At 37.6% G+C, this 22,924-nt stretch overlaps 1 protein-coding gene across 1 annotated transcript; it reads right to left on the minus strand.

The window, feature by feature from the left end:
- Positions 1-627: 627 nt before the first annotated feature.
- LOC109239595 (merozoite surface protein CMZ-8-like) lies at positions 628-4,079 on the minus strand. The gene is made up of 4 exons (XM_019406179.1): positions 4,038-4,079; positions 2,588-2,852; positions 2,379-2,477; positions 628-767 (listed from the first exon to the last, which is right to left on the minus strand). Exons 1-4 carry the CDS (start codon positions 4,077-4,079, stop codon positions 628-630), a joined length of 546 nt encoding a protein of 181 aa, XP_019261724.1.
- Positions 4,080-22,924: the final 18,845 nt, after the last annotated feature.

A 22,924-nucleotide genomic window follows, 5' to 3' on the forward strand; every position in this document is an offset into this window, starting at 1 on the left:
ACCAAATGGTTAATGTTCACAATTGCTCTAGCTTTTGACACATGAATTCCAACACCAATTGTTCTTTTTTCTCCTTTACTATTACGACTCTAAATCACAAAGGGAAAGCAAGACTAAACTAATCAAGTTGAGAAGAGATGTCAGCAGATTCTATTCAAGGGAAGAACAACAATCAAATAGGACTATCAGTTAGAACAAGGACATAAACAGGGTAAGGGGAAGCAACCAATTTAGAGCATCAGGCACATAGACTGAATCTTCACTAAGCAGGAAACACCACTCGTTTCAGCACTATTTCGAGCTCCAGCTGAGAAGGGCAAACTAAACATTCATAAAAGATCACGAAGAACATGTCACTAGATTGAAATTCAGCTAATCGCTTCACAACTAATCATGTTTTAACCAAACAAAGTAAAACTAATGGAAAACAGCAAGCATTGAAGAATAAAAGGCGTCGCAGATTCATGCTTTACTAGCTATAAAGTTTATCAAAATGCGGCTTATCACATTGACATCACATAAATCTTAGCTCAACCAAGACTGAATATCCTAACCATATTTTAAACCATCTAAACAAAGTAGTACAGGAGAGGAAATAAACCTGAATGCTCAAAACTTCAATTAATTTCAGGAGTAGAAATACAAAGAACTTCGGCGGTGAAAATCTGAAGCACACAGCAGCCAAGAAACAGCAACTAGCAACCACGAACGAGCCTCGATTGGAACTCGAGTCGACAAACGACTCACTCGAACTACATACTCGACACCTGTAATCCAGAGCAAAATAAAATGAAGGAGTAAAGGTGCAAGAGAAATCGAACCACTATATCTCTTTTTGTATATATTTTTTTTTTTTATTTTTTTTGGAATTGAAACTAAAAGAAAATCCAAAACGAAGGTTCTGTATCAATCAAACGAACACAAGAAATCAGAAGAAAAAAAATAGAAATCAGAAGAAAAAAAATAGAAATCAGAAATTTCACTCTTTAGAACCTTAGAATTTTTCTCTCAATCCTCTCTCTGAAAAAATCCTCCTTACACAAGAAAATGACCTCACCTTACATAACCCCTCATGAATCTCGAACCTTCTATTCCCCTTCCAGAAATCTTCCGAGCCAAGAAATCCTCTCCCAAAACTAATTTTATCCCTTTTCTGATGCAAAGGGGACAAATGGAGGGAATAGATCAACTTGAATCTGATCTAACGCTCCCCATTTTTCCTCATTTTCATCTGAAGGGTGAAAAATCCGCAATAAATCAAAGAGAGCATGTGAGGGAGGGGGAATCTGTCAGAAACGGTTGTAATATGGTAGGAGGAGAGAGGGGAAACGCGAAGTACGAGCTTGGTGTTCACTCGCCATAGATTTTGAGTGATTTTAGGGTCTGATTTGGTTGTTTGGAGAAGAGGAATAGTGGCTGCGTCGCTTGAGCTCAAGAGATTAGGGCTCTGGATATTTTGTGTTATAATTTGGGACGGGTCGGGTCAGCAGGCAGGTTGGGCGGGTCGGCGGATGAGTGGTGAGATTTGGGCCGGGATTTTGTTTGGATTTTGGCCCAAATTGGTCTTCAAGATCAAATCCCCACTCCCTTTCTCTTTTTTTCATTTGTTTTTTTTCTTTTCTCCCTTTTTAATTAATTAAAAAAAACTAAAATAAACTCTTAAATTAAAATAAGCTGTAAAATTAAGTTAATTACCCACTAAGATATTTATGAAAATTAATTACTCCTACATTAAAAGAAGAAATTACTAATTTAATATGAAGAGGCTAAAAATGCAAAAATGGGCCATTTTTGTGATTTTTCCATTTCTTATAAAATAACTAACTTACTAATTAACCCCTAAAATGCGAGATTAACTCCTAAATGCAAATGCACATTTTTTGTATATTTTTTACTAATTAAAATGCACAGACAAAATGCAAACAATTAACAGAAAATGCCATGAAAAATCCACAAAATTGCAAACATTGAAAGAAATTATTTTGTTTTGAATTATGGGAGTAATTCATATAGGGAAAAAATCACGTGCTCACACTTTAGACCGTAGAGGGACCGACGCAACCGAAATACAAGGCCACTAGACTCCCCCTAAGCAACAAAATCATGTGGTTACTCCATATAAACCTTATCCTTAAAGTCACCGTGAAGGAAAGCATTCTCAAAATCTAATCTATAGAGAGGTCAATGGCGAACAACAGCCATGGATAGAAAAAGGTGTACTGATGCTATTTTAGCCACAGGAGAGAAAGTATCACTATAATTGAGCCCAAATATCTGAGTATACCCTTTGGCAACAAGACGAGCCTTAAGTCGATCAACGTAGCCATCTAGACTAACTTTGATTGCATACACCCAACGACAACCAACAGTCGATTTACCCGACGAAATAGGAACAAGCTCCCAATTACCACTCGTATGTAATGCAGACATCTCATCAATTATAGCATGTCGCCTCCCTGGATGAGACAGTGCTTCAGCTGTAGACTTAGCGATGGAAACAAAGGACAAAGATGATACAAATGCACAGTGGGGTGATGACAGCTTAAACCGACATAATGGGGATTAATATTAAGTATGGACCGTATACCTTTCCGGAGTGCAATCGGTTGACTAAGAGGAGAGAAGTCCGTAGTATTAGCAGGGTCAGGTGCAGGACGTAAATCAGCTGGGCTTGATGTTGGCCGTGGACAATGATGATAAGTCAGGAGTGGTGGAGCTGTAGAAGGTTGAACTGGACTAGGAGGTGGAACTGGAGCTATATGCGGTGGAACAAGAGCTGTAGGTGGTGAAGCTGGAGCTGGAGTTGTAGGTGGTGAAGATGGAGTCAGAGGAAAAGGAATGGGAGATAGTGACTGAATCTCCAAAAGATGGAACCGGTAGCACCTCAGAAATATCTAAGTGATTACCTGGACTTGTTAAGTAAGATTAGGTTTCAAAGAAGGTAACATCAACAGACATAAGGTACCGCCTGAGATCAAGAGAATAGCATCGATATCCCTTTTGCATTCTTGAGTAACCCAAAATACGCACTTAAGAGCACGATGATCTAACTTATCTTTTCCTCGAGTAAGGTTATGAATAAAGCACGTGCTTCTAAAGACACAGGATGGAAGAGAAAAAAAAGGTAAGTGGGGAAACAAGATAGAGAATTGAACTTAATTCTGGATAGCTGAAGATGGCATACGAATAATAAGATAGCAAGATGTAAAAACTGCATCCCCCTAAAAACGCAACGGAACATGAGATTGTATTTGTAGGGTACGAGGAATTGCAATAAGATGTCTATTCTTTCTTTCAACTACCCTAATTTTTTGGGATGTGTACGGATAAGACATTTGATGAATAATATGAGAGTTCATAAACTGCTGAAATGGGGAAGACAAATACTCTAGAGCATCATTACTACGAAATGTGCGAATATAAACCCCAAATTGATTTTAAATTTCAGCATGGAAGGTCTGAAAAATAGAAAACAACTCAGATCAATTTTTCATTAAAAATATCCAAGTGCACCTAGAATAATCATCAATGAAACTAACAAAGTAGTAGAATCCCAAGGTAGAATTGATCTGACTATGACCCCAAACATCTGAATAGACTAAAGTAAAAGGTGACTCTACTCGATTATCAAGACGCCGAGGGAAATGGGAGCGGGTATGCTTACCGAGCTGACATGACTCACACTCTAGAGTGGACAAGTGAGATAAACCAGTTACCATTTTCTGAAGTTTTGACTAACTAGGATGTCCCAACCGTTTATATAATGAATCTGGTGAATCAGTGACAGGACAAGTTGTTGAAGTAAGACAAGATGTGAGTCCATGTGATTTTGCAAGGATAAGGTAATAATGTCCATGTAATTCACACTCGGTACCAACGATCCGTCTTGTACTGCATTCCTGTATAAAAATAAGGTCATCAAGAATTAAAATAGAGCATTTAAGTGATTTGGCTAAGCGACTAATGACTATGAGATTAAAAGGACTACCGGGAACATAAATAACTGAATTTAAAGATAAGAAAGGAAGTGGACTTGCTTGACCTATTTCAGTTGCCATGGTTTGAGGCTCGTTAGCCATTGTGACTGTTAAGAGAGATTGAGAACTTAAAATAGTAGTGAAAATATATTTGTTACTAGAAATGTGATCAGATGCACCTGAATCAATGATCCAAGACTCATAGGTTGAAGACTGGGAGACACAAGTCACACTACTATCTGTTTGAACAACGGAAGTTATCCCTGAAGATGTCTGTTTACATGAATTGTACTGAAGGAACTCAATATAATCCGATAAAGTATGGATTGGATCCAACGGATTGTGAGTTAAAGGCTTCAGATACGAATGCCATTATAATATTGCGCTGGAAAAAGCAAAAAAAAAATGGAAATTACTGTTCACGCTAGAAAAATATAAAAGTGGTTGGAATTTGATTTAAATTGGATGGGTAGGCTCGAACTTGCGAGGAGAAGCGTTGTCCTGAAGAAGCTTTCCCAAAATCTAGCCGGAAACAGCCTCACGAGCCGGCGCGTGGACGCCGGAACTTCGCTGGAGAAATTCTTCCGGTGACACGTGAGGGCGTGTGCAACCTTTTCTGTCGGAGATTTTTTTAAGAGTTGGTCGCCGAGCTCTAATCTAATTCCTGATGATGTTGGTTTTTGCAAAACACTGACATATATTATTGCTCTTGCGGACAGACCTAATTTTGCCGGTAAAAGGGCTTCCAGATGACTTTTTTCTCTTTCCGGAGTCGCTTAAATTTATGCACAACGATAAATTTCTCATGGTTGCTCTGATACTATATGAGAATGGACGAAAGAAAAATCTATTATTGATATTTTGTTTAACTATAATACGATGAGCCCTATTTATACAATACATAACATACTCATATTCTACGTGAGACTATGACTAATTCGTGTTATGTACAAAACTATCTAACATTATGCACTAGCATCACGGTGACATCAGTGATTGTGACACGGAAAAATTTGGTGTATTTTGCATGATTATTGATCAATCTTAGAATAAAAAGGCATAAAAGCCGGCTCCGATTAGTATTCCTGATTCCAAGTAATTTTGGTAAACAATGGAATGTTCCGAAGTTTCTTTTGCTTTAGTTATCTTATTACTTTGTTGTTATTACTTCTTACTTTTTCATAGCGTCTCCAAAATTGTATTGCTTTTTAACACTGTTGTAGTTATGCTTTTCTTGAGCCGAAGGTCTTGGAAATAACCTATCTGTTTTCACAAGGTAAGGGATATCTGCGTACACACTATCCTCCCCAGAACTTACTTGTAAGATTACACTGGGATTTTATAGCCTGTTTGGCAAACTTCAAAAATCAGCTTACTTTGAAAAGTATTTTTTTCAAAAGTACTTTTGATGAGAAGTAGTTTGTGTTTGGCTAATTAATTTGAAAAGCACTTCTGAACAACAATTAGTGTTTGGCTAAGCTTCTAAAAAGTGTTTTTAAGTGTATTTTTCTCAAAAGTGCTTTTGAAGAGAAGTTACTTTTTTCTCCTTCTCTAAAATTGCTTCTGCTTCTACTCAAAAGCGCTTTTTTTTCTTCTCAAAGCTTGACCAAACACTTCAACTTTAAAAAAAATACTTTTTTTTAGGGAAAAAAGTACTTTTAAATTTGAAGAAGCTTGGTCAAACATGCTATTAGTTGTTGTCGTATGGGAATGTTATGATCATGATCAAGAAATAGTAGTGTCTGCATGCCTCTACACCGGAGGCTATCTTTTGCACGAACAAATAATATTTTTCTACAAACATGATGTATATACGCAATAGCTAATGGAACTCTTAGAATTCTTGTATTGTGTGTTGTTTCTTGTGCTTCAATTATCATATATCTTGTTGTGTTCATGCTTTCCTTGAGCCGAGGTTTATCGGCAATAGTTTTTCTATCTTCACAAGGTAAAAATAAGATCTGCACATATACTACATTTCTTGTACCCCACCTGTGAATTACACCGAATATATTGTTGTTGCAATAACTACGGGAATTCATACGAAATAAACATCTATTTGTGATAGGAAGTAAACCCCCAAAATTAATATAATTATATATTTAAATCACTTATAAATCGAATTGTGACAATAGATGACATTATTTACACAAAATTTTGCATAGTACGTTGTGCTAAACATAAAGAATCTCATTATTATTTTGATAAAAATCCATCCTAAAATGGATAAACCACGTGACTGAGGCCCATGCCGACATACGGAAAGGCTCTTATAATAACATAACCTCATTAATTTCCGCTTCTATCCGTCAAAAGATACAAATATCTGGGAAAAATTTAAAAATAGCCAGATTTACAATTGGTCGTTCAAAAATAGTCCAATTTCAAAAGTAATCGAAATTTAGCTACTTTTTATGTAAAGATAAATCCGAGCGAAAATACTATTCAAAACCCGGAAAATACTCCAGTATATTATGCTGGAGTTCCAGCATAAGTATACTTGAACTCCAGCATATTATACTAGAGTTCCAGGATAGTATGTTGGAACTCCAGCATAGTATGATGGAGTTGCAGCATAAGTACACTAGAACTCCAGCATAATATACTGGAGTTCCAGCAAGTATATTGGTCCAGTATAATATACTGGAGTTTGGAGCTCAAGTCCTCCAGTCTGCAGTATATTATACTGGAGCCAGCAAAGTATATCGGTCCAGCATAATATGCTGGAGTTCATACACAAGTGCACCGAACTCCAGTATATTATGCTAGACCGGTCTCTATTGCAGCAAAACGATAGGTATTTTTCATTGACTTGATAAACGCTGGCTATTTTTGATTGATTAGTCCGAAAATTGACTATACTGTGCTATTTTTACCAAATATCTTGGTCCGGTCTCGGCTTTTGTCTCTCTTTTTCCTTTTTGTTTCTTGGATCGGAATCTCGGTGATTAGCCGACCTAACTGCAAGACTACTGACACGAATATAGCAAAGAGAAAAAGGGAATATGAACGCATTGGATATTTAAACCAAATGAATTAATGCAAAATATATTTTTCTATTTAAAATTTCATTATGATTAAGATTCCCCCGTTCCAATTTATGTAAATCTTTTCGATTCGGCACGGAGTTTAAAAAAAAATAAAGAATTTTAGAATTTATGATCCTAGACAGATCAAAAAGGGGTCCAGTGTATTTGTGTGGTTATAAAAGCTTCTCATTAAGGGTAGAATTGGAAGTTTAAGCTAAATTATTTTCAAATTTAAAAAGGGGTCATTCTTTTTGGAATGGGCCAAAAAGGAAATAGGTTCACATAAACTGGAACGGAAAGAGTACAATATAAATATTATATATGCTCATTTAGATTTATTAGTCTTACTTATTAGGAGTCGTTTTGGTTGAAGACAAGTTACACTGGGATTAGTTATGTTAAGATTAGTTATTTTGGTATTATTTATTATTGTCTATTTGGTATTGCTATATTAATTCTATGATTGTCAATTTTACTATTTTATCATAAGATAACTTTTCTTGGGATTACTATTCTACCCACTAACAAGTACTCCCTCCGTTCCAATTTATATGAACTTGTTTGACTGGGCACGGAGTTTAAGAAAAAATGAAGACTTTTGGAATTTGTGGTCCTAAACAAATCAAAAAGGGGCCCAGAGTATTTGTGTGGTTATAAAAGCTTCTCATTAGGGGTAGAATTGTAAGTTTAAGCTAAATTGTTTCTAAATTTAGATAGGGGTCATTCTTTTTGGAACGGACCAAAAAGGAAATAGGTTAACATAAACTGAAACGGAGGAAGTATAAATTATCTCGATATTATTTTTAATTATAGAATAACTTATCCCATAATAAGTAACCAAACAAAGAATAAAACAATACTAAATTGTTGTCTCGAAATTATTGGTGATTATTCATCGTACCAAACGACCCCCTTAAATAGGGGTGTGCATTCGATTTATCGATTCGATTTTGACCCTTATCGATAATTACTTATCAATTATCGATTTGTACATATGCTTATCGTTATCGTTTCAATAAGGTTTCGATTTTTTCGATTTCGATTTATCGATTTTGGGGGCGTATCGATTCAGTTATCGATTACACCAATAAGAAATTTTGCGGGATTCCACGGAAAGTGTATCGCTGTAAACGCGCCTAACTAATATGGACAAAAAGAAGCTAAAATAAGACGAACAACATTTATAATATAAAAATTATGTCAACAAGCACAAATGTATACCACCAACACTCCAACGGTATAAAAAAACAAAACAAAACAAAACACATCATCACGGCTAATTCTGTTTTCCATTAATTTGAACTTCATTCCCTTGATCTTTAAATATGATCGTTCCTTAAATGTGGTAGAGGAAATAATAGGGTAAGAGATTTAGGGTAAAGGAAAAGGTATAGATTAGGGAAAATAATATTGTATAGCCGCTTTCAAAATAGTAGCGGAATATATATACATTATGTATGTTATATTAATCTACACAAATAGGTAATTACTCATTTAACAAGTGTCCATAGTCTAGGGGTGTGCATTCGATTTATCGATTCGATTTTGACCCTTATAGATAATTATTTATTGATTATCGATTTGTACATATGCTTATCGTTATCGTTTCAATAAAGTTCCGATTTTTTCGATTTCGATTTCGATAACAAATAATCGATTTAATTTATCGATAAATCGATTCGAATACACACCCCTACCCTTAAAATTAAAGTAGTGTATGTGGTGTAAATATTTTGTACACGGAAATTGATAATGTTCTCTCGTTTTGAAGGTACAAATCTTACAAACAGTCATACCGCCCAACCACGCATTTTTTAGTAGTGACGCCATTTACCTCGTTTGTTCCCACTGAGAAAACGACACGTTTTTTTAATCAAATGAAGTCAAACGTGGCAACACAAAAGCAAGAGACCAATATAGTACTACTCCTAGTAGAAACTGCTACTCCCTCCGGTTCACAATAAGTATCCAATTTACTTTTATCATGCCCATTAAGAAAATACTAAATTCCATACAATAATACCTATTATGACTAAACTATCCCTAATTAAACATTTAAAGTGAGGAGTAAGAAAACCTTTTAGGGATATGCACATAGGAGTTATTTTGTAAAAACAAATTGAATTCTTTCTTAATTACATAACTGGACATTTATTTTGAACCAAAATAAAAAAGCAAATTGAATTCTTATTGTTATGCACACGAGGGAGTACCAATCACAGAACAAAATCCAACCCACAAGAGCCACGTGGCACGAAAATATCTCTTAAATATCCTGCCATAAACAAACACAGAATAGCACTCACACGTTGGTGAATAAAGTCTTGTCTTTTAGTCAAAAACAAATCTTAAGTGGGGATATTGTGTTTCCATACTTTACAGAATAGTAAGATGATTCAAACTCATAACATTAATATCGGTACTATATTTCTTTGAATACTAAAAACACCAGGAGTGGAAACACATCACTCCTTTATAAAAGTTTGAGTCACTCGTTTAGTCATCACTTGTCAGAAGTAAATTAAGTGCTTTGAAAGGACAAGACCGCACTATAAAACCTCTTCATTTACTTCTCATAGCCTTAGTTCATTGTAGAAGGAGATACGTTAAATTCGAAGAAAGAACATAGTCCTTCCTGTTCAGAGGCAGACCTACATTGTGAGTTGAGGGGTTACGGACCCGGTTAGCCTCGGCAAATACTCTGTATATTTATGTTATATATCAGTACATATATAGATGGAACCCGTAAATATTTTGCTTGTGCCCCCAAGCACTAAAGTACTGACTGGCGAAGTAGTTGGATTGGGCGCAAAAGTTCTCTTTTTTGCTGAATGTTGGGTTCGAATCCTACCTTCTACCTTTTATCTTCTTTTTTATTTTTTCTTAATAGCAAATTGCTTTATTTTTTATTTTTTTTTAAATTCAATTATAGTTTAATACTAACACATAACAATCAACTTCATTAATTTTTCTTTTTCAAATCCCTCATTTAAAATTAAAAGCCTCAAATTGCAACTTATCGCTCCACAAATAAAAATATTCTTCTCCCACAACCTTTTCAACAATTACTTTGACTCCGACTCAATAATGGCGACTAAGAGTTTGAGACTCTTCTTCGCTACTTTAACTATTAACATACCTTTAATCTTGATTTCTTGAGTAAGTTTTGACAATTTAATGTCGGAATGCCATTTTGATCACTGTCCCCCTTTTTATAAATAAATTAGAAATTTTAAAGTGTGAAACATGCTTAATCAAATATTTTCTCTTTCCATAACACCCATTTTGCAAAGAATTCTCTCTCTATTCGGTGCTTTTTTTTCTTTAGAACTTCTTTTCGTTTATACTTGGATGATAGGTCATCATAATCATTAAGTTCTCAAAGAGTTGTACGCCAAATTTTATCGCTAGTCATTAGTATATAATGGTGCCCCCGTCATGCTCAAATTCTGGGTCCGTTACTGTTCTTGCTAGAAGAAGAAGTGGAGGATCAAATAGAAGATGGAAGATTTGTGGCAAAAGATGGTTTTTCCAGTTAGACGTGCTTGGTTCGTGTTTTCAGCCCGTGTCAAGGCTCCTAAGAATGGTTAGTCCTCTCTTCCTACCCCCCTCCTCCCCAACCCCCCAAAAAAAAAAACAATGATAACAACAATAAAACGAGTGAAATCTCACTTTTGGAGAAGATAGTGCGTACGCAAACTTTACCCCTACTCTAATAAATTAGAGAGGCTACTTTTGATACACCCTCGATGAAACCCTTCCTCCTAAAATTAATGAAAAAAGCTCTCTTCCACCCCCCAACAACCAAAACAACAATAACAAACTCAGAAAAATCTTACAAGTAAGGTCTGGAGAGGATAATGCGTACGCAAACCTTAGTCCTACACTGGAAGATAGAGAGGCTATTTTTCGATAGACCCTACATGAAACCCCTCCTCCTAAAAATTAATAAAAAATCACTCGCGCTCGATCTTGCTTAAAGGATTCGTAATGAACATGCGGGAGGCTACACATGCATGAACTAGTTTTTAGCTTCACCCTGTTTTTTCTTCTTGGTTTCACACTAGCGTAGCGTCTGATAGAAATCATGATATGTGACCTTTTATAATGTTGTTAACTTCATAGTTCAACCTAGTTCTTTAACAGATCCTTAACCTTTTACAGCTTGATTGTATTGGGAAAAGTTATATTTATATATAAAGGTGACGTGCAAGACACGTGGATTGGTCAAATGGTCAAAGAATTGCAATTAGCCAAGAGTCATGAGGTGCAACAGGAGCGAGCAAAGAAAGAGGAAGAGGCACGGGCAATCAGACAAATAACTCGGCGCCCGTACCTATTTAAGTCATTTCTATTCGAGAATCAGAAGGAATGAATCTGACAATGGAAAAGAGTACGGATACGGCATTTTATGGGTATTAAATGCTGAATACGTTAGAGAATATGTTTTAAATGTAATGATTGTGTAACGTAACATTCAATGTCTTTAATTACTCATAATAGCCTCATTATAAGGAAAACGTATATTTCCAAAGGTATTTATAAAAGGGAAATGTATGATCAGTTGTAAGGACACGAAAGACTATTGGAATAGACATTGATTTATCTGTTTTCTTGATTATCATCTTGCTATCCAGAATTACTTCTTTTCATTCATTTTCTTGATTATCAGTAACCCGAGTTCTTCTAAATTCTAGCTTTGACTAAAATCTCATTTTTTGGTTAAACAGATTGGACCCGTTACCGGGAATCTGATAATCTATTTTTCGCTTAACTTCCCTTGTTGCATCAACTATGTCGAACAACAATGATAACACTCAAGGAAACCAAATAAATCAACAAAATCAGGAAGATCCACAGCATATTAACGCTCGAGTTTCTACTCCACACGGCTCACCACGACAATCTCGTGAGGGTACTCCTGATGGGTCTCAAATAAACGAGCATGGTCAATTTGAAAATGCTGAAGCTGTTGATGAGGCTTTGCAGAAATTAATTGCTGCTCAGGTCAATAAAGCTGTTGAGGCACTTGTTAATCAGCTACCTGTTGCAACACCCACACCTACTCCAAATAACAACACTTAGGAAAACCCTCGTTCTGGGCTTGTTAACTCAGGCGGTGGACGAACTCCCAGCGAATCTCAGGACAGAGAACCAGGTAATGTATTTAATTCCGATTTACAAAATTTAGTACTAACCTTGCAGAAACAGCTCAAGGAGCAAAGTGAGCGCATAGAGCAGATACCCGGGGTGCCACCCATAATCAAAGGGGTAGATATGGATAGATATTTGCAACAACCCTGGAAGCCAAGTGCTGCTCCACTTCCAATTCCAAAAAAGTTCAAAATGCCTGATATTCCAAAATATGATGGAACGACAGACCCACGAGACCACGTGACTGCATTCACAACGGGCGTAAAAGGAAATGATTTGACTAAGCAGGAGATTGAATCAGTATTAGTCAAAAAATTTGGTGAAACACTCACCAAAGGAGCGCTAACATGGTATTCTCTTTTACCCGAAAATTCTATAAATTCTTTTGCTGAGCTTGCAGATTCTTTCATCAAAGCACACTTGGGAGCTCAAAAAGTAGAGAAAAGTATGGAGGATATTTTCAAAATCAAGCAAGGGGACTTAGAACTACTTAGGGAATTCGTGGACAGATTTCAACGTGCAAGAATGACATTGCCACGTGTACCTAACAACTGGGCGGCTATAGCTTTCACAAGTAATTTGAATGAAAAAAGCTCGGAAGCTACGAGGAAACTCAAGGAAAGACTTCGAGATTTCCCCGTTATAACGTGGAATGATGTTTATAACAGGTATAATACGAAATTGAGGATTGAGGAAGATACTGTTCCACGATTTCAAAAAGAAGAAAAGGTAAGTTCGAGACGTTCAGAGTCCGAAAAAAGATCCGGTAAAACAGGTACGAGCCATACATAGGACCTGCAGGAAGAGACTCACGGTCAAAACAGGATAATCAGAGGTACGATCACAGATCAAGGAATAGAGAGTCAGGCTCATCATCAAGATTTGGGAGTGACCGAAGCGCACGTGAGCCACGAGACAATGATGGAGGTCTAAAGGCAAGGTTTGGCGGTTATAATTTCAACGCTAGCACTTCTGAACTCGTGGCTATTTTAAGAGGCATGGGAGATAAGGTACGGTGGCCCAAGGAAATGAGATCAAATCCAAACAGACGAAACCCTAATCATTGATGCGAATTTCATAACGATCACGGGCATAAAACAACAGATTGCAGGTTTTTACAGGGTGAAGTTGATCATTTATTAAAACAAGGATATCTCACTGAGTTATTCAGTGAGAAAGGTAAACAGGCATACATGAAGAACATGCATGAGCCTCCAAAACCACCCTCTCCCAAAAGAACTGTCAACGTTATAAGTGGGGGTGAAGACATCAATGGTATATCATATACTGCCGCTAACAAAATTTCCAAAGTAACAATTACCCAAGGAAAACGGGTGCGACAAGTTTTAGAAGAAGACAACATTACATTCAGTGATGCAGATGCAGATGGCGTGTTAACTCCTCATAACGATGCACTAGTAATATCTTTAATTGTATACGATACTAATGTAAAACGAGTTTTGATTGATCCAGGTAGTTCCGTAAATATTATTCTATCAAGAGTATTACGTGAGATGCAAGCTGAAGAAAAAGTACTACCAAAGGCACATACTCTATCTGGGTTTGATAATTCCAGCGTCGTTACGAAAGGAGAGGTAACGCTCACCACATTTGCTGAAGGAGTCGTCAAAGATACAAAGTTCCAGGTAGTAGACATGGAGATGGCATAAAATATGATTCTTGGGAGACCATGGATCCACGAAATGGACGCTGTTCCTTCAACCTTGCATCAGGTCATTAAATTTCCAGCGCCATGGGGAACATGTCAAATCAGGGGAGATCAACAGACATCTAGGAACATCAACTCCGTGGCAGATTCAAGTACGAAGGGTGAAGAAAAATAGCAATTACAGAATTCAGTTGAGGATAACATAGCGTCAATCTCAACTAACAAGGACAAACAGATGTAGATTCAAGGCCCGATTCCATTCAAGAACCAGAAGAAAATGAAAACATCAAAACGACGATAGAAGAGCTGGAGGCAGTGGTTTTGTTTATACACTGGCCAGAAAGAAAAGTGTATATAGGAGCCAATCTTAGCCCGGAGGTGAAGCGTAAGTTCATTGAATTTTTAAAAGCTAACGCAGACTGTTTTGCTTGGTCCCATACTGACATGACAGGGATACCACTGGAGGTGATGACTCATAAACTAAATGAAGATCCCTCATATCCTCCAGTCAAGAAAAAGAAAAGAAAGCAAGGAACTTTCAAGAATCAGGTGATTCAAGAAGAAGTCCAAAAATTGCTAAAAATTTGCTCTATTCGTGAGGTAAAGTATCCTAACTGGTTAGCCAACACTGTTGTAGTTCCAAAGAAGAACGGTAAGTGGCGGGTTTGCGTAGATTACACAGATCTTAATAAAGCCTGCCCTAAAGATTCTTTTCCACTACCACACATAGATCAATTGATTGATGCAACTGCNAGTGGTTAGTTACCAAAATGTTTTAAGAGCATTTGGGAAAAACTATGGAGGTCTATATAGATGATATGCTCGTTAGAACTCAACATTCAGGAGACCATATATCGCATCTGTCTGAAACGTTTAAAATTTTGCGGAAATTTAATATGAAGTTAAATCCCGAAAAATGTGCATTTGGTGTTGCATCAGGTAAGTTCTTAGGTTTTCTTGTTTCTAATCGTGGTGTTGAAGTGAATCCTGCACAGATTAAGGCCATTGAAGAAATCCCTGATATACTTTCGAGCAAGAAAGAAGTTCAAAGATTAACAGGGAGGATTGCAGCCTTGGGAAGATTCATTTCTAAATTATCAGAGAAGTGCTTTAAATTTTTCTCAGCCCTTAAGAAGCAGGATCATTTTGAATGGAATGAGGAATGTCAACAGGCACTCAGGAATTTGAAAACATACTTATCAAATCCACCTTTGCTAGCAAAACTAAAGGCTGGGGAAAGACTACTCATTTACCTTGCTGTTTCAGAAGTAGCGGTAAGCGCTGTTTTGGTTCGAGAAGAACAAGGTAAACAATCCCCTATTTATTATGTCAGTAAGTCTTTGTTGGATGCGGAGACACGGTATCCTCAATTAGAAAAGCTTGCACTTGCATTAATCATGGCATATAGGAAGTTAAGACCTTACTTTCAGTGTCATCCTATTGCTGTTGTAACTGCCTACCCTTTACGTAATATATTACATAAGCATGAGTTATCAGGTAGGTTGGCTAAGTGGGCTATAGAGTTAAGTGAATACGAAATCACGTACCAACCTAGAACTGCTATAAAATCACAAAGTGGTAGCTGATTTCGTGGTTGATTTTAGCCACGACATGNAAGAAAGCAAGGAACTTTCAAGAATCAGGTGATTCAAGAGAAGTCCAAAAATTGCTAAAAAATGGTTCTAATTCGTGAGGTAAAGTATCCTAACTGGTTAGCCAACACTGTTGTAGTTCCAAAGAAGAACGGTAAGTGGCGGGTTTGCAGTAGATTACACAGATCTTAATAAAGCCTGCCCTAAAGATTCTTTTCCACTACCACACATAGATCAATTGATTGATGCAACTGCAGGTCATGAACTATTAAGTTTTTTAGATGCATATTCAGGGTATAATCAGATTAAAATGGATCCAGGAGATGAAGAAAAAACTTCCTTCATAACAGACAGGGGGACTTACTGTTACAAAGTAATGCCCTTTGGTCTAAAGAATGCAGGTGCAACGTATCAGATGTTAGTTACCCAAATGTTTTACAAGAACATTTAGGTAAAACTATGGAGGTATACATCGATGATATGCTTGTTAAAACTCAGCATTCAGAAGATCATATATCGCATCTGTCTGAAACGTTTAAAATTTTGCGGAAATTTAATATGAAGTTAAATCCCAAAAAATGTGCATTTGGTGTTGCGTAAGGTAAGTTCTTAGGTTTTCTTGTTTCTAACCGTGGTATTGAGGTTAATCCTGCACAGATTAAGGCCATTGAAGAAATCCCTGATGTACTTTCAAACAAGAAAGAAGTTAAAAGATTAACAGGGAGAATCACAGCTTTAGGAAGATTTATTTCTAAATCATCAAAGAAGTGTTTTAAATTCTTCTCAGTCCTTAAGAAGCAGGATCATTTTGAATGGGATGAGGAATGTCAACAGGCCCTCAGAAATTTGAAAGAACTTGTCAAATCCACCTTTGCTGGCAAAACCAAAGGTTGGGGAAAGACTACTCATTTACCTTGCTGTTTCAGAAGTAGCGGTAAGCGCTGTTTTGGTTCGAGAAGAACAAGGTAAACAATCCCCTATCTATTATGTTAGTAAATCTTTGTTAGATACGGAGACGCGGTATCCTCAGTTAGAAAATCTTGCACTCGCATTAATCATGGCATCTAGGAAGTTAAGACCTTACTTTCAATGTCATCTTATTGCTGTAGTAACTGCCTACCCTTTGCGTAATATATTACATAAGCATGAATTATCAAGTAGGTTGGCTAAGTGGGCAATAGAATTAAGTGAATACGAAATCACGTACCAACCTAGAACTGCTATAAAATCACAAGTGTTAGCTGATTTTAGCCGGGGAATGCAATTAGAAGCAGACAAAGAATTACAAGTATTCAATGGAGCTAACCCAGGAACTTGGATTTTATTTGTCGATGGCTCATCTAATGTAAAGGGTGCAGGTTTAGGGATTGTTTTGGTACCACCTACGGGTAAAACCATTTGACAAGCTATCAAATGTCATTCTATAACTAATAATGAGGCCGAGTATGAGGCTGTGATTGCAGGTTTAGAATTGGCACGAGACTTGGCATAAATTAGATTATACTCAAAAGTGATTCACAACTCGTAGTTAATCAAATGCTGGGGAGTTATGCAGCTAGGGAAGCAAGGATGCAACAATATTTAGAAAAGGTGCGAGAATTGATAAAGCAGTTTCAAACCTGGAAAGTTATGCAAATACCAAGGGATGAAAATCTCGAGGCTGACGCCTTAGCTAATCTCGCATCTGCGGCTGATGTGACAAGCGAAGCAAACGCCTCCGTTATTCATTTATTTCATTCAGTTCTCGTACCTGATAAGAATGAGGTAAATTTTAATAATTTAACTTGGGATTGGAGGAACGAGATTGTTGCTTTTTTGGAGTATGGAACCGTCCCTGATGACAAGAAAAAAGCCCATGCACTTCGAAAAAAGGCTGCTCGCTACTATTTAAATCAAGGCAACCTATATCGTAAAATGTTCGGTGGCCCCTTAGCTAGATGCCTCGGACCTTCTCAAACAGAATACGTAATGAGGGAAATACACGAGGGGCATTGTGGAAATCACGCCGGAGGAAGATCATTGGTAAGAACCTTAATCAGGGCAGGTTACTACTGGCCAAAAATGAAGGAAGAAGCGGAAAGTTCCGTGGCCAAATGTGATAAATGTCAAAGGTACGGTAACAACATGCATAGACCCGCGGAATTATTACATCCGGTCATCGCACCGTGGCCATTTATGAAATGGGGAATAGATATCGTGGGTCCATTGCCACAAGCGAAGGGATAGGTAAAATTTCTGCTCGTACTCACTGATTATTTCACTAAATGAGTGTAGGCAGGAGCATTTAAACAGGTGCGAGAAAAGGAAGTCAAAGATTTTATTTGGCGGAATATTATATGCCGATTCGGTGTACCAAAGGAAATCGTATGTGATAATGGCCCTCAATTTATTGGGGCTCAAATCACAGAATTTTTTCAAAGCTGGCAAATTAAAAGGATTACGTCCACACCTTATCATCCGGTAGGAAATGGGCAAGCAGAGTCAACAAACAAGGTTATTATCAATAATTTAAAGAAGCGTTTGAAAGAATCAAAAGAAAATTGGCCAGAAGTGCTACCTGGTATTTTATGGGCATATCGCACAACAACAAAAAGAAGTACGGGAGAAACACCATTTTCGTTGGTTTATGGAGCAGAATCTTTAATTCCAGTTGAGATAGGAGAGCCAAGTACGAGGTTCACACAAGCGACACAAGAATCTAATGACGAGGAGATGTGGGTCAATTTAGATTTACTTGAAGGAAGGAGAGAAGCTGCATTAATAGGAATGGCAGCACAAAAACAAGTCATAGAACGATATTACAACAGGAAAGCACGCCTCAGATTCTTTAAAGTTGGGGACTTCGTACTTAAAAAGGTTTTCCAGTCTATAAAGGCAGCCAACGCGGGTAAACTAAGTCCTGTATGTTTTTCCTTTTCAGGAAAAGGACTAAAAGAGAGAAACAATCAAGTGCTCGAGGCTTCATACTTCAACACTCAAACACTTGGGGGACTACATAATATACACGAGTATGTATAAAGAAGGCAAAGAAGATTGAAGAGAAATCAAGCCTGAAAAAGTCAAGTGCAGAGTAAAAGTCACGAAGTCACGAGCCAAGGCTAAAGAAAACCTTACTGTAGTTAGGGTAAAAGCTATGTACTAAAGCAGGTTATAAAGAAAAACCTTGCGTTTATTGTTCTGAAACGGGTTATAAAGAAAAACCTCGTATTTATTATTTTTTCTTAAAAATCTATTACAAGAAAAACAGTTACGAGAAAGTTATAGATGTAATTCAAATACATGTAAAGCATTATTCAAAACTGGACAAAGTTCAAATAAAAAAAACTTGTCAATGTTATTTCAAAAGAAACATGTGTGTTCCTATTTCTTTTATTGTATGGCAACACCATTATGAAGTTGAGACGTCTTCTTCATTAAGTGTCGAAATATAAAAGGGCCCTCTTTTATAAAACTCATGTTTAAATTATTTAGTCATGAGATTGACAGAAGCATTTTCGAAAAACAAAAATGCAAACTATTCTATAAGTCCTTAAGAATAAAGGCAAGAATAGAATAAACAGAAGATTAAGATAATAACATAAAAAAAACTTCTTAAATACTTAAGACTAAGTACGAACTTAGTCATAAAACTACGAAATAGTTTATACAAATTGCCCCATAAAAGACTTGGGGACTTACGTTCCAAAACCAACTCTCAAATGAAGCCAAGGGTTTCTAACACAACTTTCCAAAGTGGTGCCTGCAAAAAAGAAGGAATTCAAGACAACGTAAATTTTCACTAAGAGGATGTGGGAACTGAAGAAGATGCATCAATGGCAACGGGCTCAACTTGGACAGGAGCATCAACGGTTGCGGGTTGATCTTGATTCACAGCAACCAACTCAACTTGAGCAAGAGCATCAGCAGATGCGGTTTCAACTTGGCTTGCAGCGGTAGGTTCGATTGGGCTCGAAGAAGATGCAATACCCATATGAGCTTCAACCACGGGAGCTTCAATCACGGGAGAAGGAAAGTCCTGTGTTTGCTGAGCTTGTTCAATGGTTTCATTAACCTTAGCTAATTCTGACTCCAGGTCGAAGTTTTCTTGACCAGCTTCAATTAGGGTATCACGACGTGAATTCAAAAAAGCCCAACTTACCTCAACATCAAATTTTTCTTCAAGGATCTCATAATCCTTTTCCCAAGCAGCCACCTCATTCTTGAGCTCTTCATTTTCGGCCAAGGCGGAGTTACAAGAAGCTTGAAGAGAAATATGAGAGCTCTCTAAAGCACGTACCTTATCAACAGAGACTCGAAGCTCTTCTTGTGCTTGAGTTAAGTTTTGCACGAGCTCTCCAGCATAAACTTCTTTTTGATTCAGCAGAGCCTTCAACGCCCTGTTCTCTTCGCTAGCCTTAGACAACTGTTCTGAAAAGGAGGATTCAAGGCGTTCTTTTTATTTTTCTGCTTGGTTCAAGGAAGCCTTGGTAACCGCTAGCTCCGAAGTTAATGCTCGCACCTGCTGCTCTAAGGTACTCTTGCTCTCTTGTAAATCCTCCATGTCTATTTGAGCACTGTCAAATTGTTCCTTCCAATTGATTGCTTCCAACTGAGAATCACGTGCAACCTTCTCTGAATCACGTGCTACCTTCTCCAAGAGGGAGATTCTGTTCATCAGCTCAGTGCCGATAAGATTGGCCTAAGAAAAAAGGAAGGGAAATAAGAATCTCGAAGATAGAAACTTTTACAAAGTAAAGAAGAGAAAGAAGGAAAATACCTTTAAAGTAGCATGCACTATGTCATTCATTAAAGTCAGGCTGCTATGGCTCTCCAGTTTCGCTTTCTCGATTGGCCAATTAAAGGCTCGAGCCAAACGTCAGCTTGACCTGACTTCCTTAAGAGGCTGCTATCAGCAGGAACTTCAATAGTTACGCTCCTCATAGCAGTACTTCTACTTGAAGAACTCACCTCCATATGGTGAACGATAGGTGGGGGAATTGTCAAAGGAGGAGCGGTGGAAGGAGTAAAAACAGTAGAGGGAGGAACAGAAACAGTTGAGGCAGGTAAGGAAAGAATCACAGGCGCGGGAGTAGAAAAGGAAGATAAGGGAAGTTCATCTAAAACAGGCCCTAAGTTTCCACTATCAAAACCACTGACAAAAAGTTGATCAATAGACTCACGAGTATCGTGAAGAGTGACGTCATCATCAGGAATAACAACTGGGGTATCAACAGGCTCGGGAAGAGGTAGACGAGGTGAGACTTCAGCTTCGTCATCTGAGACGATACGTCTTCTAGCTCGTGGTCTTGTCACCAGGGAGCCTCCTTCATCCTCTTCTTCTGAGTCTTCTTCCTCAGAAGCTTTTCTTTTTGCAGAAGAAGAACCCAAGACTATTTCTCGGGCTAAAGAGGTACGGGTACCCAAAGAGTCACGAGAGGCCACAACTGCCTCAGCAGTAACTCCCCGAATAGCAAATCCTGATAAAAAGAAGGATGAAAGTTAGAACAATAAAGGAAAATATTTATATACGTGAAAGATAAAATAGAAACTCTTACCATGAGTCTTTACTTTCCAACCGTAACGGTTGGAAAGGTTTTTCCAGGACCTACCATCCATTGGAGCGGTCTTCAACAATTTCTCTACCCAACCACGGAAGTTGGGCACATTCTCTACAACACCCATGGTTGCTGAGAAAAGAAAAGAAGCGACATTAGAGAAATTAATGAGCTTGAAAGAAAAAGGCACGAGAAAGATGTAACACTTACGTGCAAAATTCCACTTCTCAGGGAAGAGAACGTTATCTTCACCCACTAAGCCAGCAGTGCGGGCAGCAACAAACTGAGCATACCAGCCACGGTCTTTGTCATCTTCAGGGCTTACTAAAACCCTCTTGCTCCTGGCCGCTAGGGTAAAAACGCCATTGCGGAAAAGCCTAGGGGAGTAGAGGTGAATTAGGTGAGGGAAAGTAAAGCCAACATCTGCCATGTTGGTAAGGTGCCTCAAACAGGCGACAGCCCTCCATACAATTGGACCGATTTGACCCAAACAAATGTTGAAAAAACGGCAAAATCTAGAATGACCGGGTCAATGGCTGGTTTGAACCCTAGAGTAAAGGGGTATGTATAAACAAAAGAGAATCCAATCATGTAAGAAGTGATCCTCTGATTTGGATTAGGAATGATAATGGGAAAATCATCACTCCAGTGACAATCCTTACGAACTATAGGAGCTAGAATTTCTGTAATTTGAGTAGGGAAAGCATCGGCACGATCTAAAGTGGCAACTTGGTTCCTAAGAGATTCTCTATCATGATGAAAAGATAGTTCTGTTGGGACTATCTCTTCAACTAAAGGCTCACATAAAGGCTTAGAGGGTTCTTTGTTCCTAGAAGAAGACCTTTGAGAATGGGAACCTCTAGTTCTAGAAAAGGGACCAATTCTAGGAGAAGGCGCGGATGTGCTACCACCGCGAGCAGACCCTAAGCTACGAAGTCTACCACCTCTTCCATGCCTGATGGGGGCATTGGGGAAGTTATCTAAAATAGGAGCTCTCCTAGGGTTAGGTTTTGATGAAGTCATGGTGAAGAAGATTGAAGTAAAGAAGAACTGAATAGAGATTTGAAGAATTGAAGTGTTCAATACGCTTTATGTGGTAAAAGACAAGAAAAGAAGTTATATTTATACTGATGGACAGCCGGTAAAAGGAAAAAGTACAATGATGGAAGGACCATAATAATGATAATTGACACTTCGTGAACAGGGAAGCCGAAAAGAAAGCCTAAGAAAGTGTTGTAAAACTGTAGAGCTAATAAGAGGATGACACGTGTAAAAACACATTAAATGAAAGTGACAATTGAAGCGTCAATTTTGTCAGAGCATTAATGGTGACAAAAATTCTCTTTTAATGAAATCCACTTCCCAAATATTCAACTGGTGAATAAATGGAAAGTGGGGGGACTATCTGTATTGGGAAAAATTATATTTATATATAAAGGTGACGTGTCAAGACACGTGGATTGGTCAAATGGTCAAAGAATTGCAATTAGCCAAGAGTCATGAGGTGCAACAGGAGCGAGCAAAGAAAGAGGAAGAGGCACGGGCAATCAGACAAATAACTCGGCGCCCGTACCTATTTAAGTCATTTATATTCGAGAATCAGAAGGAACGAATCTGACAATGGATAAGAGTACGGATACGGCATTTTATGGGTATTAAATGCTGAATACGTTAGAGAATATGTTTTAATTGTAATGATTGTGTAACGTAACATTCAATGTCTTTAATTACTCATAATAGCCTCATTATAAGGAAAACGTATGTTTCCAAAGGTATCTATAAAAGGGAGATGTATGATCAATTGTAGGGACACGAAAGACTATTGGAATAGACATTGATTTATTTGTTTTCTCTTGATTATCATCTTGCTATCCAGAATTACTTCTTTTTATTCATTTTCTTGATTATCAGTAACCCAAGTTCTTCTAAATTGACTAAAATCCCATTTTTTTGGTTAAACAGATATATT

This window comes from Nicotiana attenuata, unplaced genomic scaffold (assembly GCF_001879085.1).
Source record: "Nicotiana attenuata strain UT unplaced genomic scaffold, NIATTr2, whole genome shotgun sequence".
Lineage (NCBI taxonomy): Eukaryota > Viridiplantae > Streptophyta > Magnoliopsida > Solanales > Solanaceae > Nicotiana > Nicotiana attenuata.